The sequence below is a fragment of the Lacerta agilis genome, chromosome Z (genome assembly GCF_009819535.1).
Source record: "Lacerta agilis isolate rLacAgi1 chromosome Z, rLacAgi1.pri, whole genome shotgun sequence".
Lineage (NCBI taxonomy): Eukaryota > Metazoa > Chordata > Lepidosauria > Squamata > Lacertidae > Lacerta > Lacerta agilis.
The window spans coordinates 10844547-10866020 of record NC_046331.1 but is presented as its reverse complement, the minus strand read 5'-3'; the positions used below and the strand labels follow the sequence as shown (position 1 = coordinate 10866020).

The following is a 21474-nucleotide window of genomic DNA, read 5'->3' as shown; positions in this document are numbered from 1 at the left end:
AAATGACACCCAAAGTGGCTGTTGATTTATTGCCATCCTGAGTCTGGTTCTGGGTTTCCATGTATATTAGCACTACAAATCTGGGTCCATTTAGCCGAGAGATGCTCATACATACATCACCGACTCCTGCTCCAAGCCAAGGTCACTTCTGGTTGCATCAATCTTTTCCTACGGAGGCTACTCCACACACACACACACACACACGCACACACACACACGAATGAAGGCAGAGGCTGCAGAGCCACCTCAGATGTAGCAAACTCCCCTCTCCCGCCCCATTTCATCTTTCCTTTATCATGTAAAATGCACTTTAAACTTCCTATTATTTTTATCTGCAAATTGTTGCTGTATACCCCCATCTATTATAACCGTTATCGTCGCATCTCTCGCACCTCCTTGCTCAGGCATGGATCTGCAGGACCACGCATCCTTTGTCAATTCTGTTCCAACCCCCCTCTTTCTCTCCCCCTGCATCATTTATTGCCACCCCCACCCTTTCGGGGGGCATTTGCACAATGCCGAACACCCCTGTATTGTTTCATCAATCCTGTAGCATTTGGGGGGATTTGGCTGGGTTTGCACTATGCCGAAACCTGTGTAGTTTGATCAATTCTGTAGCATTTTTCTTACGCCTGGTCGTAACCAAACAACAAACAAAATAGCAGCACAGGAATGTAGGAAGCAGCTTCATACCAAATAAGATGGTTGGTCCATCTAGCTCCGTTCTGTCTAACCTCACTGGCAAAGGCTATGATTTCAGGCGGGAGAAATTCCCAGCCCTACCTGGAGTTGATAGAGATTGCACTGAGGACCCTCTGCATGCAAAGCAGGTTTTCTGCCCCAAATATTACAATCATTGTAATTCAGCTGAATGAGCCAATGAGATCTGGGATAAGTTGCACCTGAACAGAGGCTCATGTTGTAAACGGTTCATGCAAAGCAGGTGCTCTACCACTGAGCAATGTTAGTTCCTGTAAAAATGGAGTAAGATTCTAGTCCTCAGGATTATAAATAAAGGGCCAATTCAAATAAGAATGCAGGAAGCAATATCTGGGATACAGCAATGTCTGAGTGTCTCACCAGACACGTGAGGGCAATTAAAAGGCATAACGAATAGAGACACCTTCCAAGAAACAGGGGCCCCTTTCTTTAACTATGTTAATGACCAAAACCAAGTCCTTATTATACCTGCTGCATCTTCTCAGTGGAGACGTTACGTTAAGTAATAGGTTTGAACACTGAATGTGTGAATTAATGTCTAAAGTCAATGGACAGAACAAACACTACTAGATGTACTGCTGGATGTTCAATGGTTAATGTTATTGTATTTGTTTAAAAACCAATATAAATTGTTTTTAGGGTTTTGGTTTTTTTTTAATATATAAAAAAGAGTGTAGGAAGCTGCCTTACAGGGGGAAGATATGTAGAGATGCACGCAAGCTGAGAAGGAATATGGGGCTCCAGTTTGGGAATTCCAATCTGAGACTACCCATGGTAAAAACTGAAGAAGCTTCTAGCCCCTTGCAGTTTATAGTATCCTGCAGCAAGCTCTGGGCTGGCTGGAAAACTGATCGGTAAACGTTTGTTGAATGCACCCTGTTGTTGTTGTTGTTGTTGTTGTTGTTACAACAACAACAACTACTACCACTCTTTTGCCTTCTCCTAATGCTGTATGTCTCAAGGCAATGCAACAAAGAGATTTAAAAACAATGTGGAAAATAAAAGCAGAGTATTTTTTTACAAAAACAAACAAACCCTGAGAGGTTGCATCCAACCTCCTGAAGTTAATGAGCCGGAGTAGGTCAAGCCCATTAACTTCATTGTGTTTACTATGAGAAAGAACTGGCATTTGCTGCAACCCAGCATAGAGAAGATGCCTGTGGCAGAGACCTGTTTGTCCACCTAGGAAAACTTGTTGGAACAAAAATGTCTTCTGTTGTTTCCACTTTATGCTGCAAATGGTGTGTGTGTGTTGCATGCCTAGATCCCCCTCCAATTCTTATAACCTAAAAAAACCCATAGCACAACAACCGCACCAGTTTCCATCCAGTTGTGGCCATTTGCTTCTATGCGGATTGGCAGGCAGAGTGCAGAGGAGATGGCCAGCTCTCTGTTCTCACGGCGCATGCAGGGGTTGTGTACAGGGGAGCAGTAATCTCTAGGCAGCCTCCGCCAACTGAATGTATTTCACAAAACCAGATTAAATTAAAATGATGAGGTTAAATCTTATTTACTGCATTTGCATCCCACCTTTTTTCCTCCGAGGAGCTCAAGGTGCCGTGCATGCTTTCCTCCCACTTCCCATTTTATCCTGATAGGAACCCTGTGAGGTAGGTTAGGCTGAGAGGCAGTGACCAATCCCAAGGTCACCCTCAGTGAGCTTCATGGCCAAGTGGGGATTTGAACCCTGGTGTCCCAGGTCCTAGTCTGAAACTCTAGCGACCACACCAGACTGGTTTTTAAATACATGAGGGATTTACGAATTTGCGTGTAGGGGGGTGGAGAGAAAACATGCGATGGTCGCACCAGGACTCTAGGCAAAGTTTGTCCCTTCATTCCAAAAGACACAAAAGCCATTTGTTTTCCCAGTAACAGCCTCTCTGCGTTCACCATTTATCTTTAGTGATCTGTCATGACCTTTTCAAGCTCTTATTTCTGACAGCTTCCAGATACAAGTGAGTCAAACTTCCCTGGAAGGAAACTATCACTCCTAGATAGTTTGCTCAAGAGCAGAAAACACAGGTCAGTCAGCACCAGCATATAAATCCTTCCTTAACAAGACAGTGCAATAAACACATGCGCGCGCAGATGCACGCGAACACAAAAAAAGAGCAGAAAAGATGTGTGTGTGGGGAGTCTCAGAGTGGATGTAACTTTCCGGGAAATAAAACATCTTACTGCCTGGCTCTTGTAAACAAACACACATGTGCTTGAGACCTGAAGGCTGCAAAGGGCCAATGGTTAAGCTCTCATCAGGGTTGGGTGCACACTGGGCTTAAAAAGAAGCTCAAATAACTCGTAATTCTGCACTGGGAAATTCTGCAATCTGACTTAATGCAAATTGTTTGGATTGAAATGACAATCAGACCACTTGTGTTTTTTCCATTGCATTTTCAACACAAAATTTCACCCAGAAAACCAGGACTCCTGAAAATTCAGTCCAGCCTTTTCCTTTGCACCCTCCCATTCCACCCCTCTCCCCCATCTGAGGTCAGAGTTCAGCATGAAAGGGAAATGAGAGCAGGGAATACCATCCTAGCACCATTTGGGTGTAGGGACTACACCAGGGGTTGCCAATGTGGTGCCCTCCAGTGGACATCTTGTGAAGCTGAATGCTGGAAGATTCAGGACAGATAAAAGTACTTCACACAGAACATAGCGAAACTGTGGGAACTCACTCTCACAGGAGGCAGTGATGGTCACCAATTTGAATGGCTTTAAAAGAGGACTGGAAAAATTCATGGAGGAGAAGACTATCAATGGCTATGAGCCATGATGGCTATGCTCTGCATCAACTGTTGGAGACAATAATGCTTCTCAATATTAGCTCCTGGAAACTGCTGGAGGGGAGAGTGCTCGTGTGTTTGAATCCTGCTTGCAGGTTTCTCATGGGGTCCCCAAACTAAGGCCTGGGGGCCGGATGTGGCCCAATCGCCTTCTAAATCTGGCCCGTGGACGGTCCAGGAATCAGCATGTTTTTACATGAGTAGAATGTGTCCTTTTGTTTAAAATGCATCTCTGGGTTATTTGTGGGGCATAGGAATTCGTTCATTTTTTTTTTCAAAATATAGTCCGGCCCCCCACAAGGTCTGAGGGACAGGGGACTGGCCCCCTGCTGAAAAAGTTTGCTGACCCCTGCTCATGGGTATCTGGCTGGCCGCTGTGAAAACAGGATGCTGCACTAGATGGAACACTGGCTGATCCAGTAGGCTCTTCTTACGTTCGTAGGTGTTGTTAGACTACAGCTCCCATCATTCCTCACCAGCAGTCATGCTGGCTGGGGCTGATGGGAGCTGTAGTCTAACATTTGGATGGCACCATATTAGCTATCCCTGGATTACACAGTAGCAGGTATTGTCAGGATGCTGTCAGCAGCTCCCGGCTGGTTGCCCAGGAAAGTATAAAGACAAGGGAAGGTTTATTACCGTCCTTTTTTAATTCAATATTTACAGAGAGAGGCTGCAGAACCCAGCCTCTTGGATAATGGCATTGTCCTGAGTGAATATCCAACCCGTCTCCCCCACTTCCTCATTCGTCAATCTCATCATCTCTCCTATGGGTGCTGCTACGGGCCCTCTGTCTTTGAGCTGTTTGCTCTCCTACTTTCAAGGCTCACTGGGTTCTGGGAGATGGAGGGTCTGTAATGCTTTCTAAAGACACTATGTTTGTCAGCTGTTGCCCTGCTTCCTCTTCCTCCTCCTCTCCCATTATTTCCCAACTTTCCCCCTCATCTGCCTCTGAGCTGTGATCTCCCGCAACCCACCGTTGTTAATCTATACTGTCTTCCCCCTCCCCCTCCCTGGAAGGGTCAGAATGGGGAGCAGGAGGCGGACTCCACCATTCCTCCTCTGCCCAGTCCCTGACAGGTATATTGTAAATGTCAGTGAAGAAAAAAACTAGGAATCAAAGATGGTAGGTAAATGGTCACATGTATGGCGTTTTGTGTTTGTTTGTTAGCATTGAGTGGGGCAAACCAATTTACCTAACTGAACGTCTGTGGTGAACCGAAGCCTGTGGATCATGCTGACTTTGAAAGACTTGTAATGGTGGCTGCTTAACATGTCCTGGACGGTTGCAATGTCAATCTGTGGGTCCTCTTCTGAGATCTCTTCGCCTCTCGAACCTGCACCAAAAAAAAAGTCAAAAACGTAAGAGGGCCTGTTTCTGTTGACATACCACTCCAAGGTAAAAGGATTACGTGCAAAAGTCATTGACAGAACTGCAAAGCAGGTGAGCAAATAAATGCACTTTTGGGTCAAAACCAGAATTTTAAAAAATGCAGGTTCTGCACTAGGATGAATGAAAAGTTATGCTAGTCAATCAAACTTATTGAGTCAGTGTTGGCCGTATGTTCTGTACTTCATTATTAGTTTTTTTTTTGTACATTGCCTTGATATTGGTTTATAAATATAAATAAATAAGCATAAATATCTTGCCTGTTGTATTTGGCTATAGGAAAGGCAGATGTGGGACTCCAAGGCCTCTCCCCACTGGCTCTGCCAAAACACCAGCTCCATCAGGCAAAAGTAGATAGAGAGATTAGGAAGATGATGAATTCAATTTATATCTCTCCCCTCTTTCTGAAGGAAAGGGACTGCAAGGCTTTCCCATCAACTCAGCTGAGAGACCAATAACCTTTGGATCCTCGAGAGGTGCAGAGAGTTGTTAGGAGATCCCCATTTCCTCCTTAGAGCTACAGTGTCCAGGGATCTCCGGGAAGAGGTACTGATTGTTTAACAAGTCTGGGAATTGTAGCTCTGCGAGGGGAATAAGGGAATCCTAACGACTCTCAGAACCCTTAACAAACTCCAGCTCCCAAGTTGCTTTGGTGGAAGCCATAACTGTGTAAAGTAGTATCATAGTGCCTTAAATGTATGGTGTGGATATGGCCAGAGAATGTTGGCAGCGTTCTCCTCTACACCATCACAGAGCCTTTGTGGGGCTTGTGGCAAACCAGAGAAACTATTGTGGATGACAAACAAACACAGGGGCGTACCCAGGATCAAAACTAGGGGGGGGGGGACACAATCCATGGTCGTTCAGGTTGTGACATTTCAGCACGGAAAGGCAAATGAAACCAAAATTTTAGGAAAATAATATATAAGTATAGCAGTGCTTTATTACGGTAGTTATTACAATTATTTGCTTGAATTTTTTTTAAAAATTTATTCTAGTTACATGTCTTATACCAGGGGTGGCCAGCTCCCAAGAGACTGTGATCTACTTTCAGCAGTGATCTACCCCTGTTTTTTGGGGGTTCAGCTCAAAGTTGTTGACCTTTTTTGGGGATGAGGGATGCCCCGTTTTTTAGGGGTTCGGTTCATTTTTAGATTACTGACCACATTATGTAAACAGCAAACAAAAACAGCTTCAAAAAACAGAAAAACTCCCCCCCCCAACAGAAAGCCCCAAATGGCTGAAAAAACTCAGTTTCCCAGGATCCTCAGGCCTTGCGAAGGAACTACTCACCATGCAAGGGAACTCAGTTTCCAAAGCTCCCTTGCAAAGATCAGCCAGCGCTACACACACACACACAGTGTTGGCCAAGAGCTCAATTGTTATTGAGATTTTGGGAGGGGGAGAAAGACCAGTAGTTGAGCTTTTTTTAGGAGAGCTTTTTTTCCTTTTAGGCTGCCGATAACCATTTAATTATTATTTTTTTGCTTCTGGGGGGGGGCAGCTGCCCCCCCTGCGTACGCCCATGAACAAACATATACTATTAACTCAACACGAAACCTGTTTTATTGGCTACAATAAAATGCTTCTTTTATGCCTTATTTCAATGGGGAAGTGGGGGGAGGAGATGCTATGTGGACTGAAGAAGGTCTTTGCGGGGGCTGTCGGGGTCCATGAGTACCTCACTGTTGATACCTGGTATAGCTATTTTTGTGTACTTTTAAACTCCCCACAAAAGGCATCAGATATCAGTGTTCTCTCTCTCTCTCTCTCTCTCTCTCTCTCTCTCTCTCTCTCACCCACACACACCCACACACACACACACACCCTCCCCACCTTTTCAGTTAAGAGAAGGTATTATGTCAAGCCCAGTATGTTCACAGTTCTATGATGGAAACCCCAAATACTATTTACTTCATATAGCATTCTCTCTGCCATGGCAGAGCTGGCTTCCAAAAATAAAGAAGAAAAAGATAACATCTCATTAAGCCAAAATGACAATTATGAAAAAAGGTTTTTGGGTGTCCCCCCCACCCCTATATAAAAAAATACTTTACTATGTTGGATTAACACCAATTTAAAAATTACTATAAAGTGACACACAATTTTTTTCTCTCCCATAGAGCAATTTTCAAGCCAGCTGCTAATAAAGCATCTTAGCTGTAAATGATAATTCAGATGCTTTTAGATAAAGTGGTGCATGGAAACGGCTGAGGAAATTGATTTAGCTTCTTGCAGAAGATACTGCGAGAGTGACACATTTTGTTTAATACGCCAGCTAATGTAGTCCTAAAAGCCGAAACAACTGCCAGTTTCGCAGCCCTAAATTTTGTCATGAGAGATTAATGAAAACATATATATATATATATATATATATATATATATATATATATATATATATGATTTTTTAAAAAAATAAATGAGAAGATGGGATTTTAGCAGAGAGGCCTGAAAAGTGGCAGTAAAAATGGGAACATGGCTTGCCAATTTCTGTACATTAATTCTACGCAAGACTTTTACGTTGCTGGAACGGGCTCAGTGTGGTAATAATGCTTCCAGAGCTCTGACCTTCTAATCCCCAAGTGCGCTAACTGATATCCCAAACCACCGAGCTGCTCTGAAGGTGGGAAGGGGCCAGCCTGGTTGCCCTGAAGCATTTTGCGATAGGCTTATACTGGGCTCTCAGAGGTCACATTCATGCGGTACATTTAAAGCACTTTGATACCACTTTAAACAGTCCCCCGTCCCCCCGGATTCTGGGAGCTTGTTAAAGGTGCTGACAGTTGTTAGGAGACCCCTGTTCCCCTCAAAGAGCTACAATTGGCAGAGACCCCTGTGAGGAGTGTTGTTTTATCTCTCTGGGAATTGTACCTGGGAACAAACCACAGAGCACAGAATTATTTTGGGGAAGCTATGACTGCTTAAATTTGTACCATAGTGCTTTAAATATATGGTATAGCTGTGTCTATAGTGTGTCACCTAGTGGGAGTTGGGAAGCTATCATGAGAAGTGATCTGGGAACAAACTACATATCACATTAGGATTGAGAAGCACACCCTGGTCAACAAGAGGGCCAGTTCTAGGTTGGGGGAGGGGGCTTTCTTTGTCAGCGAGACCTGATAGCCTTACCTGGTCAGGCTAACACTGCTGAAAGCAGTGATGGGTGCTTGGACCTGACCATCCTTTTAGCTCCTCTACAATGCTCTACCAGAGCGACGACAGGTTGGGGGAATCGTGGGGAGTTAAACGGGTGTCCGGATCCAGTCACTGGGTGCTGCTCTGAGAGTTGGGCCACAAAACAAATTAAGGGATGGGGCAAGGGCAAGGCCAGGCACTGTGGCACTGGATCCTGCCAGGGCGCTGGCTGCTGCCCAAGGATGTAAATGAGAGTGTGTGAAGAGGAAAAGGTGTAGGATTGGTGTAACAAAGGAAGCTGGGGCTCACAGGGCCAAGGGGAGGAAGAGAAACAGGCAAGCACAAGGGATGAGTAGGGGCCGTGCATGGCTCACCCCTAAGCTCCCTGTGGCACAGACAAGGAATCCACAAGAAAGGGAAGTTGGTACAAGGACGAGGAGGAGCAGAAACCAATCATGGTATCCATTTGGGAGGGAGCTGAAGGAGAAGAGCTGCTGAGGCTATTTTTGCCCAGCCCCTGAGTCGTGCAGAGGTTGGAATCCAGTTCGGTTCTCAGCATGTCCAGGTATTTGCTGGTCTGCACACAATACTGAACAACATACCTGAGAACAGGTACAAACCTCATGTAATAAGGGTCAGGGTAGTCAAAAAGGCACCACAGAACTACCCAAAGTCCATACTACAGCTTGGTGAAATGGAGGGTGCTCTGGTCTGCTGCTAGCAGAGCTTTGGTTTGATCTGGACTACAACTCCCATTAGATGCTGTAAACTTCCCCTCTGATTAAACAACAACGTTAACACAACACTGGCCATGCAAATGCGTGCTGCCTTGTACAGTTTGTTTCAGCTGTTGAGTGAACTTCTGACTAGATTGTTCGTGACAGGCATGCTCCACCACCAGACCAGCTCCCCAAGCAGTAGTGGCCCTAAAGCTGTCCCTGTAGAGAGACTGATCCACAGAAGATGCTCTCACAACTATATAACCATGTGGCCAAGCAGTGACTGGTGGAAAGGTGCTTCTGCTGGCCAGACAAGCAAACTGTGGAACTCCCTTCCCCATGAGGGGGACCAAATGATGAACTGGTCCCAAGTTTGGGCAGGCTCTCACTGGCCCTGGGTGTAATTTCAGCAGGCAATTTTAAATGGCAAGGAGGAGAACACAAGCTTTCTTTTTTCTTTTTTTTTAAAGAGTGAGACCTCCAAACTCTGTCCTTTAGTCTTCATAATGATAGAGTCCATTTAGTAGAGAACTGGTGGGGTGGGGTAAACTAGATAAAATATGCTCTGAAAAGCTGCACAATCACTCTAAATAAAACGCAGGGAGGGAAAGGTTCAATTGGGATGCAAGGATTAAGGCAGATGGCCCCGTCATTGCAATTTCACACCCCAATGCTGTGCCACACAAAATCCAACAGGACTTCTGAAACTGTAAAAAGTAAATCAGGCTTGTTTGACTTCTTTTGTGCCTCACAACAAATGGGATCTCTCAGCAAATGCAACACTGCATGCCACAGTAACCACACCAGTCCTACGCAGGTAGGCGGATGGTAATGACTCCTCCGGAGTCATGACAGTGTTTCTCTACTAGAGATTCCCAGGTTAATGTGACCACGCTATGGACTATTATCATAACATATAACCAAGAACACAGCTGAACAAAAAGTAATGATGCATGCTCCAGATTCAACTTTCCTCTTTCAACAAGCCTTCTGAGCAGGAGTTTTTTTATTCCGATCAGAATCTCAAACTGTTTAAAATTGTTTTTATATACAGGCATCCTCCCACTTATGCGGGGCTACATTCTGGGCCCCCGCATGCATAAGTGAAATCACGTCAAGTGGTGAGCACCCTCTAAAAAGCATCTTTAAAATGAAAATAAAAAGAGAAGGGAAGGGATAAAAGATAAAACGGAAGGGATAAAACGGCCTCTGTCCAGTATACCTGAAGGAGCGTCTCCACCCCCATCGTTCAGCCCGGACACTGAGATCCAGTGCCGAGGGCCTTCTGGTGGTTCCCTCGCTGCGAGAACCCAAGTTACAAGGAACCAGGCAGAGGGCCTTCTCAGTAGTGGCGCCCGCCCTGTGGAACACCCTCCCACCAGATGTCAAAGAGAACTACTACGAGACTTTTAGAAGACATCTTAAGGCAGTCCTGTTTAGGGAAGCTTTTAATGTCTGATGGAGGCCCAGCCAGATGGGTGGGGTATGTATAAATAAATAAATAAATAAATAAATATCCTTTATAAACCAAGAGAGTGAACAAACCTGGCTCCAGGAGACCTGTGGGGCTTGAGGTCTTTAGGGGGAAATTGTGTGGGAAGCAGGGTTGGGTCAGGTTTCCTCCCTGGGCGGCGCCATTTCCCCCCAAGGAACCCTTGCTCACTTTCCATGCAAGCGCCCGCCTTCACTGTCACCATCTTTCTCTCCTCCTCCTGAGAAGGTCAGTCTCTCAGGTATGGCCATGTGGGGGGTGGATGGAGGCAGGGAGCCTCCACTTGCTCAGCGAGGCTGGTGGAGGGAAGCCAGCAGGAGAGACAGGAGAGTGGTGAAGCAGCGGGTGTCCCCTTTACGTCGCCCCCGTGACTCTCGCCCCATTTCCTCCCTCTTCTTCCCTTCTTCTCTTTACTGGTAGCTGTCTGGGCGGCTCTGGCTTGGCACAGGAGGGTCTCCGGATGAGCTCTACTTCAGTCTGTCAGCTACAGGTGTCCAGCTCTCTCCTGCTGATTCCCGGTATGATTCAACTTATTTATTTCCTGTCACCACACACTTACACGGCCACACACGTGTGTACGTGGGGGGATGCCTGTATCAGAACATCTAGTCCAGCATCCTGTTCTCACTGCAGCCAACCAAGGTGGGAAACCCAGAAGCAGGACCCCAAGCACAAGAGTAACTCTCCCCTCCTGCGGTTTCTAGCATCTGGTATTCGGAAGCACTGCTCCCTCCGAGGAGGCAGATTAGGGCCAGCATGACCAGTGTATGTAATGGTTTCTATACATGTAATTCTTTTACATATAACGGCATTGTGAAATAGTTTTGAAAAGCATCACAGGAAGGGATACATAAATGAAGTCTAAAAATAAGAGTCATTGAGAGCCTCTTTCAAATGCTCAGTTGTGTCACTGGAAACATGAACCCTGGGGTAAGAGCTAAGGTGAGCTAGGGTTAGGGCTTGGGAAATGGCAGGTTCGAATCCTGCCTCAGGTTTTGTAGAGACATTCCCCTTTCTCTCTCACATGCAAGAAAGAATGCCTCTTTCAAGATGGCGTTTGAAAGCCTAACCTTTTTTTTTATATATAAGGGATGAATGAATATGATCTACTGGTTTATTAGCTTTTTAATCTATCAAAAACTGTAAGCTAATAATCTCTGCTGAATAAAAGCATTGATTTTGAATCAGAAGTTCATTTGATTAATTGATTAAAACAGTTTTATTGTTTACTATGATGAATTGATTTCATTCTCTGCAACAATTTAATAAAATTTGCAGATTCAGCAGCAGCACTTTTTAATCGAAGCATTTAATTGATTAATGTAACATAGGGTGGCAACTGTTTTTCTGTTGAGGGTCTCACTCCCTTGGGGTAAATGGTTGGGCAACACATGCTGACTGTTCAAAGCTGTTCAAAGTTGGCAAGAACAAAACCCAAAGTTGGGATACGCCTCCCTAATCTTCCTCCCTAATCAACCTTCCTCTACTCTGGTTGTTGTGGAAGGAAAAGGCTGCTTTTGCAAGGAGTCTCAACTGACTGCTCACAGAGGCTTTTTGAAGGTATGCCAAGGGCTGGAGGCTGTTCACTCCTCATCTCACCAATGTCTTGACTACACTTCTCAGCCTTGATAAACGTTGGATAAAGGGAGGCCTCTAAGGTGGGGTGGGGTGGGGTGGGGTGGGGGCAACCTCAGGCTTAGAGGTGGCTGAATCTGGCCTTCGAAATTTACTCAAAAGAATTTGAGCTCAAAGGAGATTCTCAAACTTAAGACACTTGCTGATTTTTTGACATTTGATAAACTTCACAACTTGTTTTTGTGTATTGCACCTAAATATGACAGACTCTGTCACTTAGAGCAGCAAATTAAAGCAATTAAGATATGTAGTTAGGTAAAAGTCTTGATCTTTTTTGTTAACTGATGCAGATTTTATTATACTGAACAGTTTCAAAGCATTAATAAATATGAATAAAAAAATATACTTGTTCTGATGGCACAAGATTAAAAAGTGATGTCTAAGATTAGAGAGCGATGTCCTCTCAGACCAGCTGATTATATGAACAAATCAGACCTATCTGGACCTCTAAGAGGGGCTGTTCTAGGCCTCTCTATTGGTCTTGCTTCTCACCCTCCTTGTGTGTTTTTATTCCTGGCTAGAATATGTCATTGAACTCTGATAATGCCTTTTGGTTGTCTGTGAGTAGGATAGAGGTGTGTATGTACAAAACTAGACTCCTATGCAAATGTAACATTAACATTTGTTGCCCCGCACACTTTGGCTCCAACCAACACCGGCATGTGGCCCCTGGAGGGCTGCACAGAAGGAATGTGGCCCTCAGGCTGAAAATGATTTCCCCACTGCTGCTCTACGGCACCCGCACTGTGAATCAGTAATACAAGTAAACATGCTCACTTATTAACTCCCCTGACAATAATCTAGAACCCATATCTTTGGGAAGTTGCAAGAACCAACCTCGCAGGCAACACTTCATAGGAAGAAATGGTGCAACAACAACAAATGAACAAAATAAAGGGTACAAAATCAATGAGAGGTACCGTTATATATGCAAATGCTTGAATTAGGGAGGCAGAAACCTGACCTTCGGCTGCACAGAGAGGCAGTGATGCATGTGCCCCCATATGACTCAGGGTGGTGGCGTGTATCTGTTTGCCTCTTATGACAGATAGTAAGCTGCACAAATGCCATGTTCAAGCAGCTGAGTCAAAAGGGTTAAGGCCCATGAAACAGCACCCACACAGGAGAAACAGAATTAGCAGGAAGTTGCAAGTTGTTGGAGAATATGTGAAGCTCTAAGTAACAGCTGAGTGGCAGTGTTGGCAACAGCAGCTGGCATGTCAGGAATAGCTATGCGAAGATCTGGAAGGGAAAAACAACAAAACGCCAGAAACACACACACACACCATGCCCCTGGGGTAGTGGTGTAATTTCAGTGGAAGTGGGGAGGGAGACCAGCATTCTGCAAGCAGGCACCTTCCAGAGCTTGGGACTACAACTCCCATCAACCCTGGCCATTGGCCATGCTGCCTAGGGGCTGATGGCAGTTGCAGTCACAACAATGTCTGGAGGCACCAGGTTGGGGAATGGCTGGTCTCAAGTCCTTGGATCTCACCCTATGCACCATTACTAGGGAGAAAGCCCCACTGACCACAGTGGGGCTTGCTTTTGAGTAAAAGCAGCATTGTGCTTTAAATCAATCCAAGACTGAGCCACAAAGACTAAATAAAACATAAATGGAATCCCCACACGGCAGATTTTAAGAGCCTTTGTTGAAATTATTTCATGTGCATTCTTAAGAACATGGACCCATTTCACTGTTTGAAGTCACAGCCACTGCCATGATTCTGAGAAATAGCAACTTGTGCTCTCAAATGCACCCTTGACAGGACGTTTTGCAGAAGCAGAGAAAGGTATTGTGTTTGAACTTTTTTTTAGTTTGCTTTTCCTTTACAGCAGTGAAAGAACAGAAATTATTAGGAAAACCACTGACAAAAAAGAAGAAAAGAAATAGTGAGCCATCTATGAGATATTAGCTGACAATATGAACACAGGAAACAGCCTTAAATCAAGACTAGCTGCCAGCACCAGGATCCCCAGATCAGGCTTCTGGGATGAATTCTTCCACTAGATGGGAGCCTGGGACTAAGCCCAGTCCCATTTTATAGAAGAGTTCTGCTTCCTGCCTGCTCCCCACTACCCAAGACTGTCAGACTCCCTTTTATCTTTCAAGGGCATGGCTTCTCCTTGGCTCCTCCCTCCACACAGATTGGCTCTCCATCCCCCAAGAAACCAACATACGAGTACTCTACTTTTGGGTGGCATGGCTTCTTCTCAAACAGGTTGCAGCTCCAGGCTTATTAGGAACACAGGAACTGCCTTATACTGTCAGACCATTGGTCTATCTGGCTCAGTACTATTTACACTGACTGGCAGCAGCTCTCCAGGTCACAGATTCAATCCCCTGGATGGTACCCAATGCCAGTCCTTCTCAGAGTAGACCCACTGAAAATACCATGCATGACTAAACTTAGGTTCATTACTTTCAGTGGATTTACCCTGAGTAAAACTTGGAGACAACCTCTTGTATGATACCCTAATTAGCCACTGCAAATGAATGTGGACAACACTGGGGTAGATGGACCAACCACCTGACTCTGTCTAAGGCATGTCCTGAGGGAAGGGCTGTAGCTCAGTGCCAGAGCATCTGCCTTGCATACAGAAGGTCCCAGGTTCAATCTCTGGCAGCATTTTAGCAGGGCTCTGATGAGTGTGTGGCAAAGGCAGGGGGCGGAGGCTAACTCAGGAGAGAGGAGCAGCAATTTATGGGTTTTGGTGCCACCCATGAGTCAGGAGCCTTGGCTAAAGGAAGGGGAAGGGTCCAAGCAGTCAAGAGATGGGGGCGCAGGAATAGGCTGTTCAGGTGATGGGTGGGCTGGTCAAATCTCCATTGCCCTCTTCCCTGCTGTCTCCTAGAACTAGGAGAGGCTTCAAGATGGAAGCACAGAAGAAGTCTCAGGTTGCATGCACTCTGCTTCTTCAGGTGAGGGTACTTAAGCTGGGGGTGGGCATGGTGGTCCCACTATTGCTTTAACTGCTTAGTTGGGAAACTTCATGCCAGCTATGTAGTCACTAGGAGCATGTGTGCATGTGTTTCCAGTGCACTGTAGGAACTTCTGGAAGCACGTGCTTTTGTCAATAAAGAATTAAACTACATTATTGGCTGCTTGTCCTCCTTGGCTGGGTGTGCTCAGGACACATCTCCAGGAGGGACTGTGAATGTCTCCTGCCTAAAGCACGTCCAATCAGTGGAGACAATATTGACCTAGATGGACCCAATGATCTGACCCAGTGCCAGGCAGCTTCCTATGTTCCTGCCTTGGGAGCAGTGCAAGAAAATGGCAAAACGTTAATATCAGCAATACAGAAAAAGTAATCTTTAGCCTTGCTGCTTCAAACATCAAAGCAAGGGTAGCCCATACCATGACCCCTAGATGTTACTGGACTGCAACTCCCATCGTCCCCAACTGCTGACCAAGCTGGTGGGGGCTGATGGGAGCTGGAGCCCAAACACAGCTGGTGAGCCACCCCTGCATCAGAGACTGAACAAACTTCCTGTTTCTCCAAGAAAATAACAACACAAGGTTAACCATGCAGCACCCCCACAAAAAGACCCACATTCCCTTATTACTTCAATGTACTAGTATATTGCTTAATGAAAGTTCTTAATTGTAATTCAATTAATTACATACACAGCGTCCCCAATTACATTTTCCAATAAGACATTGGCTTTGGTACAGGTCTAAAGGCACTTAACCAATTTTAATATATTAAGACCAATTTCCCTTGAATACTAATTACTATCTAACGATGAAATGAGAACCAGGAACTTTCCAGAAGCTGGGTGGGAGGTATAAAAGTAAATTAAGCGTGAATAGTTGGGGGACCTCGTAAGAGAGAGAGAGAGAGAGGAGGAGGAGGGAAAAAAGGCAATGGCATTCCAAATACGAGTCTTACTGTATGTTTCAAAAGTCCCAAATATGGGAAGTGTTTTGTTAATCCTTTTGACAGCAGCAAGGGCTCTGTGGAAAAGGAGACATCTTGCTGTGTATTTGTGCTAACGCAAAGCCCTCTTTTTTAACTTAATCCCTTTGAAATATAAATGATACACTGGCTGAAAAAGAGAATTTTGGCTTGCATTTCACTAGCATCTGTTCAGCTCTGTGCAGAGAATGGATGGATATCCTCTCTCACACACATATATCACACACAATCATATATTGCACATATCACACACACATTACATACGTACCGTAAGTGGATCGTCTGAAATAACTCTCATACTGAAACTCCTTTATCAAGAGAAACAACTAACTTTAATTACAGCAGCTAAAATTAGACCGAAACGTATAGTGCAACTGCAGCCGCTTCCAAAGGATGTGAAGAGCTCATTCACAGCTGTCCAATTCCTCACATTCTCTTTCCCCTCCACATTGATATGCCTTAAATACTGAGTTAAGAGAAAAGAAGCAGCAAACTTAAACACATTAGGCTATGAGATAATGACCCCTTAAACGATAGCCAGTGTGGTATAGCGGCTAGAGTCTGGGATTTAGACCTTGGAAATCAGGATTCAAAATCCCACTCAGCCATGAAGCTCTCTGGGTGATGCTGAGGACCAGTCACTCCCTCTCAGCCTCACCTACCTCACAGGGTTGTTGTGGGGATTAAATGGGGGCGGGGGAACCAGGTATGCCACCTGGAGCCCCTTGGAGGAAAAAAGATGAGATAAAGATATGATAAGTAAATAAGCAAGAAAGCTCACTGTAATCTAATCCTTAGAAAACACAAGTTAGTTGGCTTGGGCGGTTTCTTTGTTTGTGTGCTTATTTAGAATACTTACATTCTGCTTTATAGCTTCAAGTTCTCAGAGTCACTTACAAAAGAGCTTCAGAAGTCTCATGACCTCTGAGTCAAGGGAGTGGACCTCACTCAGCCCATGATGGTCTACTGACATCAGACAGGCTCTTTCACTGAACTCTTTTGGGGACTGCTTAAAACATTTTTGTGTAGACAAGCTTATGCTACTTTAAACAGCTATGGCTTCCTCCAAGCATCCTAGGAGCTGTAGTTTGTTACGGCTCCTGAGAGTTGTTTGGAGACGCTTAGTCCCCTCCCTGAGCTACAATTCCCAGAGTCCCCTGGGAAGAGGGACTAATAGTTAAACAACTATTGAGAATGCTAGTTCACCCACCCACCTTTCAGATTTGGCCTGCGAGGTTGATCTCGATAAGGATCCAGCCCATGGAGCTAAAATGGTTTCCCACCCTGGTATGTAAGAATGGCCTGATTGGTCAATGAGCAATGGATCTGGCGGGCTGGCTTAAGAAATTAAAGATTATGTGGTTTAGAAATGCTTTTAAACAAATAAAAAGTAGAAGGAATGCTGGTAAAAGCCTGAGAAGAAAGGGTCAACCTCTGTAACAAGCCAGGCCACCCTTGCTCAGGTTTCTTGGAGCGGCAGGGGTAGATCAGTGACTGGGGCAGGAGAGAAAGGGAGAGGGAGAGGGAGAGGTTCATAACAGGCTCGTAACTTCACAAGCACAGAGGTTAGCAGAAAACAGATTAATCATGAAGTGATAGGGTGCAGACTATTTAACCGAAAAGGTATGGAAATCAATCACTGTAGTTTTGGAAAGAGAAGTCTTTCTGGCAGGGAGGGAAGATGGCTTTGGGGGGGCGGTTGGGAAGAGGAAGGAAGAAAAGAAAGAAATAGCCAGATCTTCCAACTTTGCTTGCCCAGCCTGGGGGATCTAGAGGACATAAACAATGTGACCTTAAGCAGCTTTTACGAGAGCGCAAGAGAGGGAGGGAAAGGGCCAACAACGTACTATTCTCGCGGACGAGGCAGAATTCCAAAGTGCTCTGGCTCTCCAAGGTACAGTCTAAGTCAACAGGGACGTTGGGCTCGTTCTGCTTCTCCAGCCGGTACTGAGGGCCTGAAAACAGACAATACATTTACAGGATTTCTTTCAGCTTGGGCAGGGGGGAAGGGGGAATTTTTTTTTGGAGGGAGGGGAGAAATAAAACATTAAAGCATGGGTGGGGAACCTCAAGCTCAAGAGTCAACTGTGGTCCTCTAGGCCTCTCTATCTGGCCCTCATAACTCTCCCAGAGCCACATGCCCACTCCCTTAGCCACACAACCTCATTGGCTCTGGCTCACATAGTGTTTTGCTTCTCTAGGACATGTCCTTGAACTCTGCTAAAACTTCTTGCTTCCATGGATGAAATAGAGAGAGGGATGTTTAGAAATTAGCCTGCTGAACAAAGATAAAAATTTATCCTGATTGCTCTGCCCACTTTTGCCTCTGGCCCTGCCCACCACTGGCATGCAGCTCTCAGAAGGTTTTCCGGAAGGGATTGTGACCCTCGGGGCAGAAGATGGTTCCCCACATCAGCATTAAAGGACTCCAGATGAGACAGAGCCTGAACAGATAAATAGTGCAGACCACATTTAGTTATTTATACTTCTTAACACCTCCCCCCCCCACAGTGAAACAGCCCTGTAAGGTAGACGAGTATTGTTCCCATTTTAGTACTGAAAGAATGTAGATGTAGAGCAAATTGATTTGTGCCCAAGAAAAATCCCATCCACTAATTCCATGCCTCAAGGAGGGATCTGAATTTAGTAATCTAGCAAATTTCAAATGGTGTACTAGGGTGCATTGGTGTACCATAAGGGAACTTGTGTGATGGGACATAAAGTTAATTAGATAATTAAAGACTCCTGCGATCATAATGCACCTGCCCATTCAGAGATGCCCTGCTGTCTAATTCTGCTACATCACACTGAGATATGAATGTACCTTCCCGCCCTGGGAAAAGGCTCCCTTCTGCATCTGTGCACGAGTCATGATCTGGCCTACCCTCCCTTCCAGGAAGTGTTCACTTGAAGACAGAAGACTCTGCATCAAGTATAAGCAGATCATTCAATCCTTCTAGATAAAGAAAATGTTCTGTGTCAGATGAGGTTGCCTGCTTCACCTCTTTATGAGTCTCTGCTTTGTGCAGGCTTCTTCCTAATCAGGAACACCCAGATCGGCAACAACCAGGCCCTCAACTCAGGGAAGGAGGAATCTGATTTGAGGGCAAGTCATTAAATATTACAACACACACTGGAAATCAACCCCTCCAGTTTTAATGCAGAAAACAGTAACAGAGATTTGGTAAACGGTATTCTAATTCAATGGCATGTGATGACCATTCTCAACCTTTGACTCCTTTAAGGCTCTGAAATGCTTCTCCTTCTCTTAAGAATTTGTGGAGTGGCTGTAATGGGTTGCAGGAGGAAGGTGCAGAGAAAAAGAGCAGACAATGCTTTCTCTGGAACGGGAGTTAAGTGTCTCATCGTAATCCTCTCATAATTCAAACTCAGCAAAGCATTTACAAATATTTAAAAAGCACAGGGAAAAACAAAAACGGGCGTCTCGGACATCACATTGGTTACGAGATGGAACGTGTTAAGACAATTAATTTCAAAATTTACGGCGGCTGGGTTTCAATTATGGCTCCTCTGCCCTTCCTGCTCTCCCTTCCTCCCCCCAACCCCAGTCGTGTGAAGAGTACTCTCCCTGTGCCAGTGTAGTTTGCTCTTGATGCAGCATTGATTTGTCGGGAAAATGAATACTCTCTGTCTCTACTCTTGGTGACTTTCTTGAACAGATGCAGAAAAAGCAGCCGATTTGTGAGCTGCAGGCAGGGAAAGCGCAGCGAGTCCCCATGTGGCTGGCGCAATCAGAAATGGCACATGTAGCTGGTTCCAGGCATTTAGGAAACCAATTGCACTCTGAGAAACAAGCAACTAGCAAAATACAAAAAAAGGAAAGGAAAGGAAAGGAAAGGAAAGGAAAGGAAAGGAAAGGAAAGGAAAGGAAAGGAAAGGAAAGGAAAAAAGGTGCATGTGAATGCACATGCACCCACAAAGAGGGATAGGAGAGGTGAGAGAACAAAGCAAAATAAAAACAAAACAAAACCACTTGCACACAAAAAGAAACACAAAGCATCCCAGAACAAAGTGGAAAGCACTTGCTCATCTTTTTTTTTAAAAAAGAAAACACCCCTGTGTGCGTGTCTGTGATAAACCCAAAGCTCACAAGCTAGGCTAGGAACAAAAGGGGGGGGGGATAAGTTGTGTCAAATAAGGAAAAACACATTTTATCCATGATAGTTTAAAAAACAACAACAAAAGAACAAAAAAGGCATTGCCATTAGTGCCAAAAGCAGACGCTAAAATGGAAACTGTGTGCGTGTGTGTATTGTCAGACGTGGATTAAGAACTGAGCAGCCTTGTGTAAAACAATCCTCAGAACTGAGAACAGCCCCCGCTCTTGGCACCCGTGGCTGGAAAGATCCCAGTTGCCACATTTGCTTAGAAATTTGCTGCTGGCACCCATTAATGACACAACGTCTTGGAAACCGTTGTGTTGATTAATGGTCTGCCTTTTGATCAATTAATGGATTGTCTTTAAAATCAATCGGTATGCCTCTGAAACTTTTAAGAATATGGGTGCTTTTTTATATATAAAAAAGATAGTTGAAAAGTATAAAACAGATTACAATTCAACCAAAGGAAAGCTACCTGCAAGTAAGGCTAAGGGATGGGTTTTCCTTTCCATCCCTAATTATGGGAACGAACACACAAGGAAAAGGAGTAGTCTTAAAACCAAGAGCTGGTATACATTTGACATTTGCCCCAGGCAATCCATACATGAAGTGGCATATATTTATTTGGATGTGATTTTAACCTGGAGCTTCCATGTCCATTCTCCCTGTTTTCCACTGTTTGCTGTTTCAAGCAACCCTCCTCTGTAGAAACTGCTCCATACAAAAAAACTCCCACATTGAAACAACAACGAACAAAGGTGTACATGGAAAATGTCCTTTTTGGGTTTTCTGAGGAGAGGGGAACTCCAGATTTAGCAGGGAGAACATTTGGGACAAAAGTTGTTTCTGGCGAACGTTGTATGGATGAGGGGCAAAGGAAGGACACACGCAAATGGGTGGAGCCTACAGCTCATATAGAAGCTCACAGTCTGAGTTGTTTCATTACAACAGCTCATTTGCAGATTCTAGACTTAGTAACCTGGGGAAATGGGACACAGGTATGATAGCTGTCAAATATATATTTCTGCAGCTTTAGCCACAGTGACAGGGGCTGTTGAGAGCTGGAGTCCAAACAACATCTAGAAGGGCTATGTGTTTCTCAGCCCTAATCCAAGAGGCACCCCCCTTCTGTCTCTCGCATGAAATAGGGGATACCACTTTTTAGATTATGGATGAAGGATCTGTGGCCCTCCAGATGTTGCTGGTCTACAACACCCATTAGCCTCAGCTAGCCTAACCAATGGCCAGGGATGTTGGGACAACATCTGCATACTGCAGCTGGTGATGGGAAGTAGCTGGTAGTTCAGTGAGTACAGCATGAGACTTTTAATCTCAGGGTTGTGGGTTCAAGCCCCACATTGAGCAAAAGATTCCTGCATCACAGGGGGTTGGACTAGATGGCTCTTGTGGTACCTTACAATTCTACGATTCTATGATTCTTCATGGGAAATGAAAACGGAACAGGAGTGATGGTTTTAGGAAGGGACACCGTGACAACGGGAGAGTTCCTAGATTAATCAAAAAGCAAAGGGGGATTCCTAGAAGTGACTCC

The 21474-nt window shown here is 44.9% G+C and overlaps 1 protein-coding gene across 4 annotated transcripts in view; it reads right to left on the bottom strand.

The window, feature by feature from the left end:
* Positions 1-21474, bottom strand: part of MAPKAP1 (MAPK associated protein 1) — a 181779-nt gene that overhangs the window by 34145 nt on the left and 126160 nt on the right. For 3 of the 4 annotated variants that reach the window (XM_033137518.1, XM_033137519.1, XM_033137516.1), the window contains exons 8-9: positions 17649-17756; positions 4703-4843 (exon numbers count right to left, since the gene is read on the bottom strand). In XM_033137518.1, coding sequence (XP_032993409.1) covers positions 4703-4843; positions 17649-17756 — 249 coding nt within the window. The remainder of the gene's footprint in view (positions 1-4702; positions 4844-17648; positions 17757-21474) is intronic. The other variant, XM_033137517.1, reaches the window with a different exon arrangement.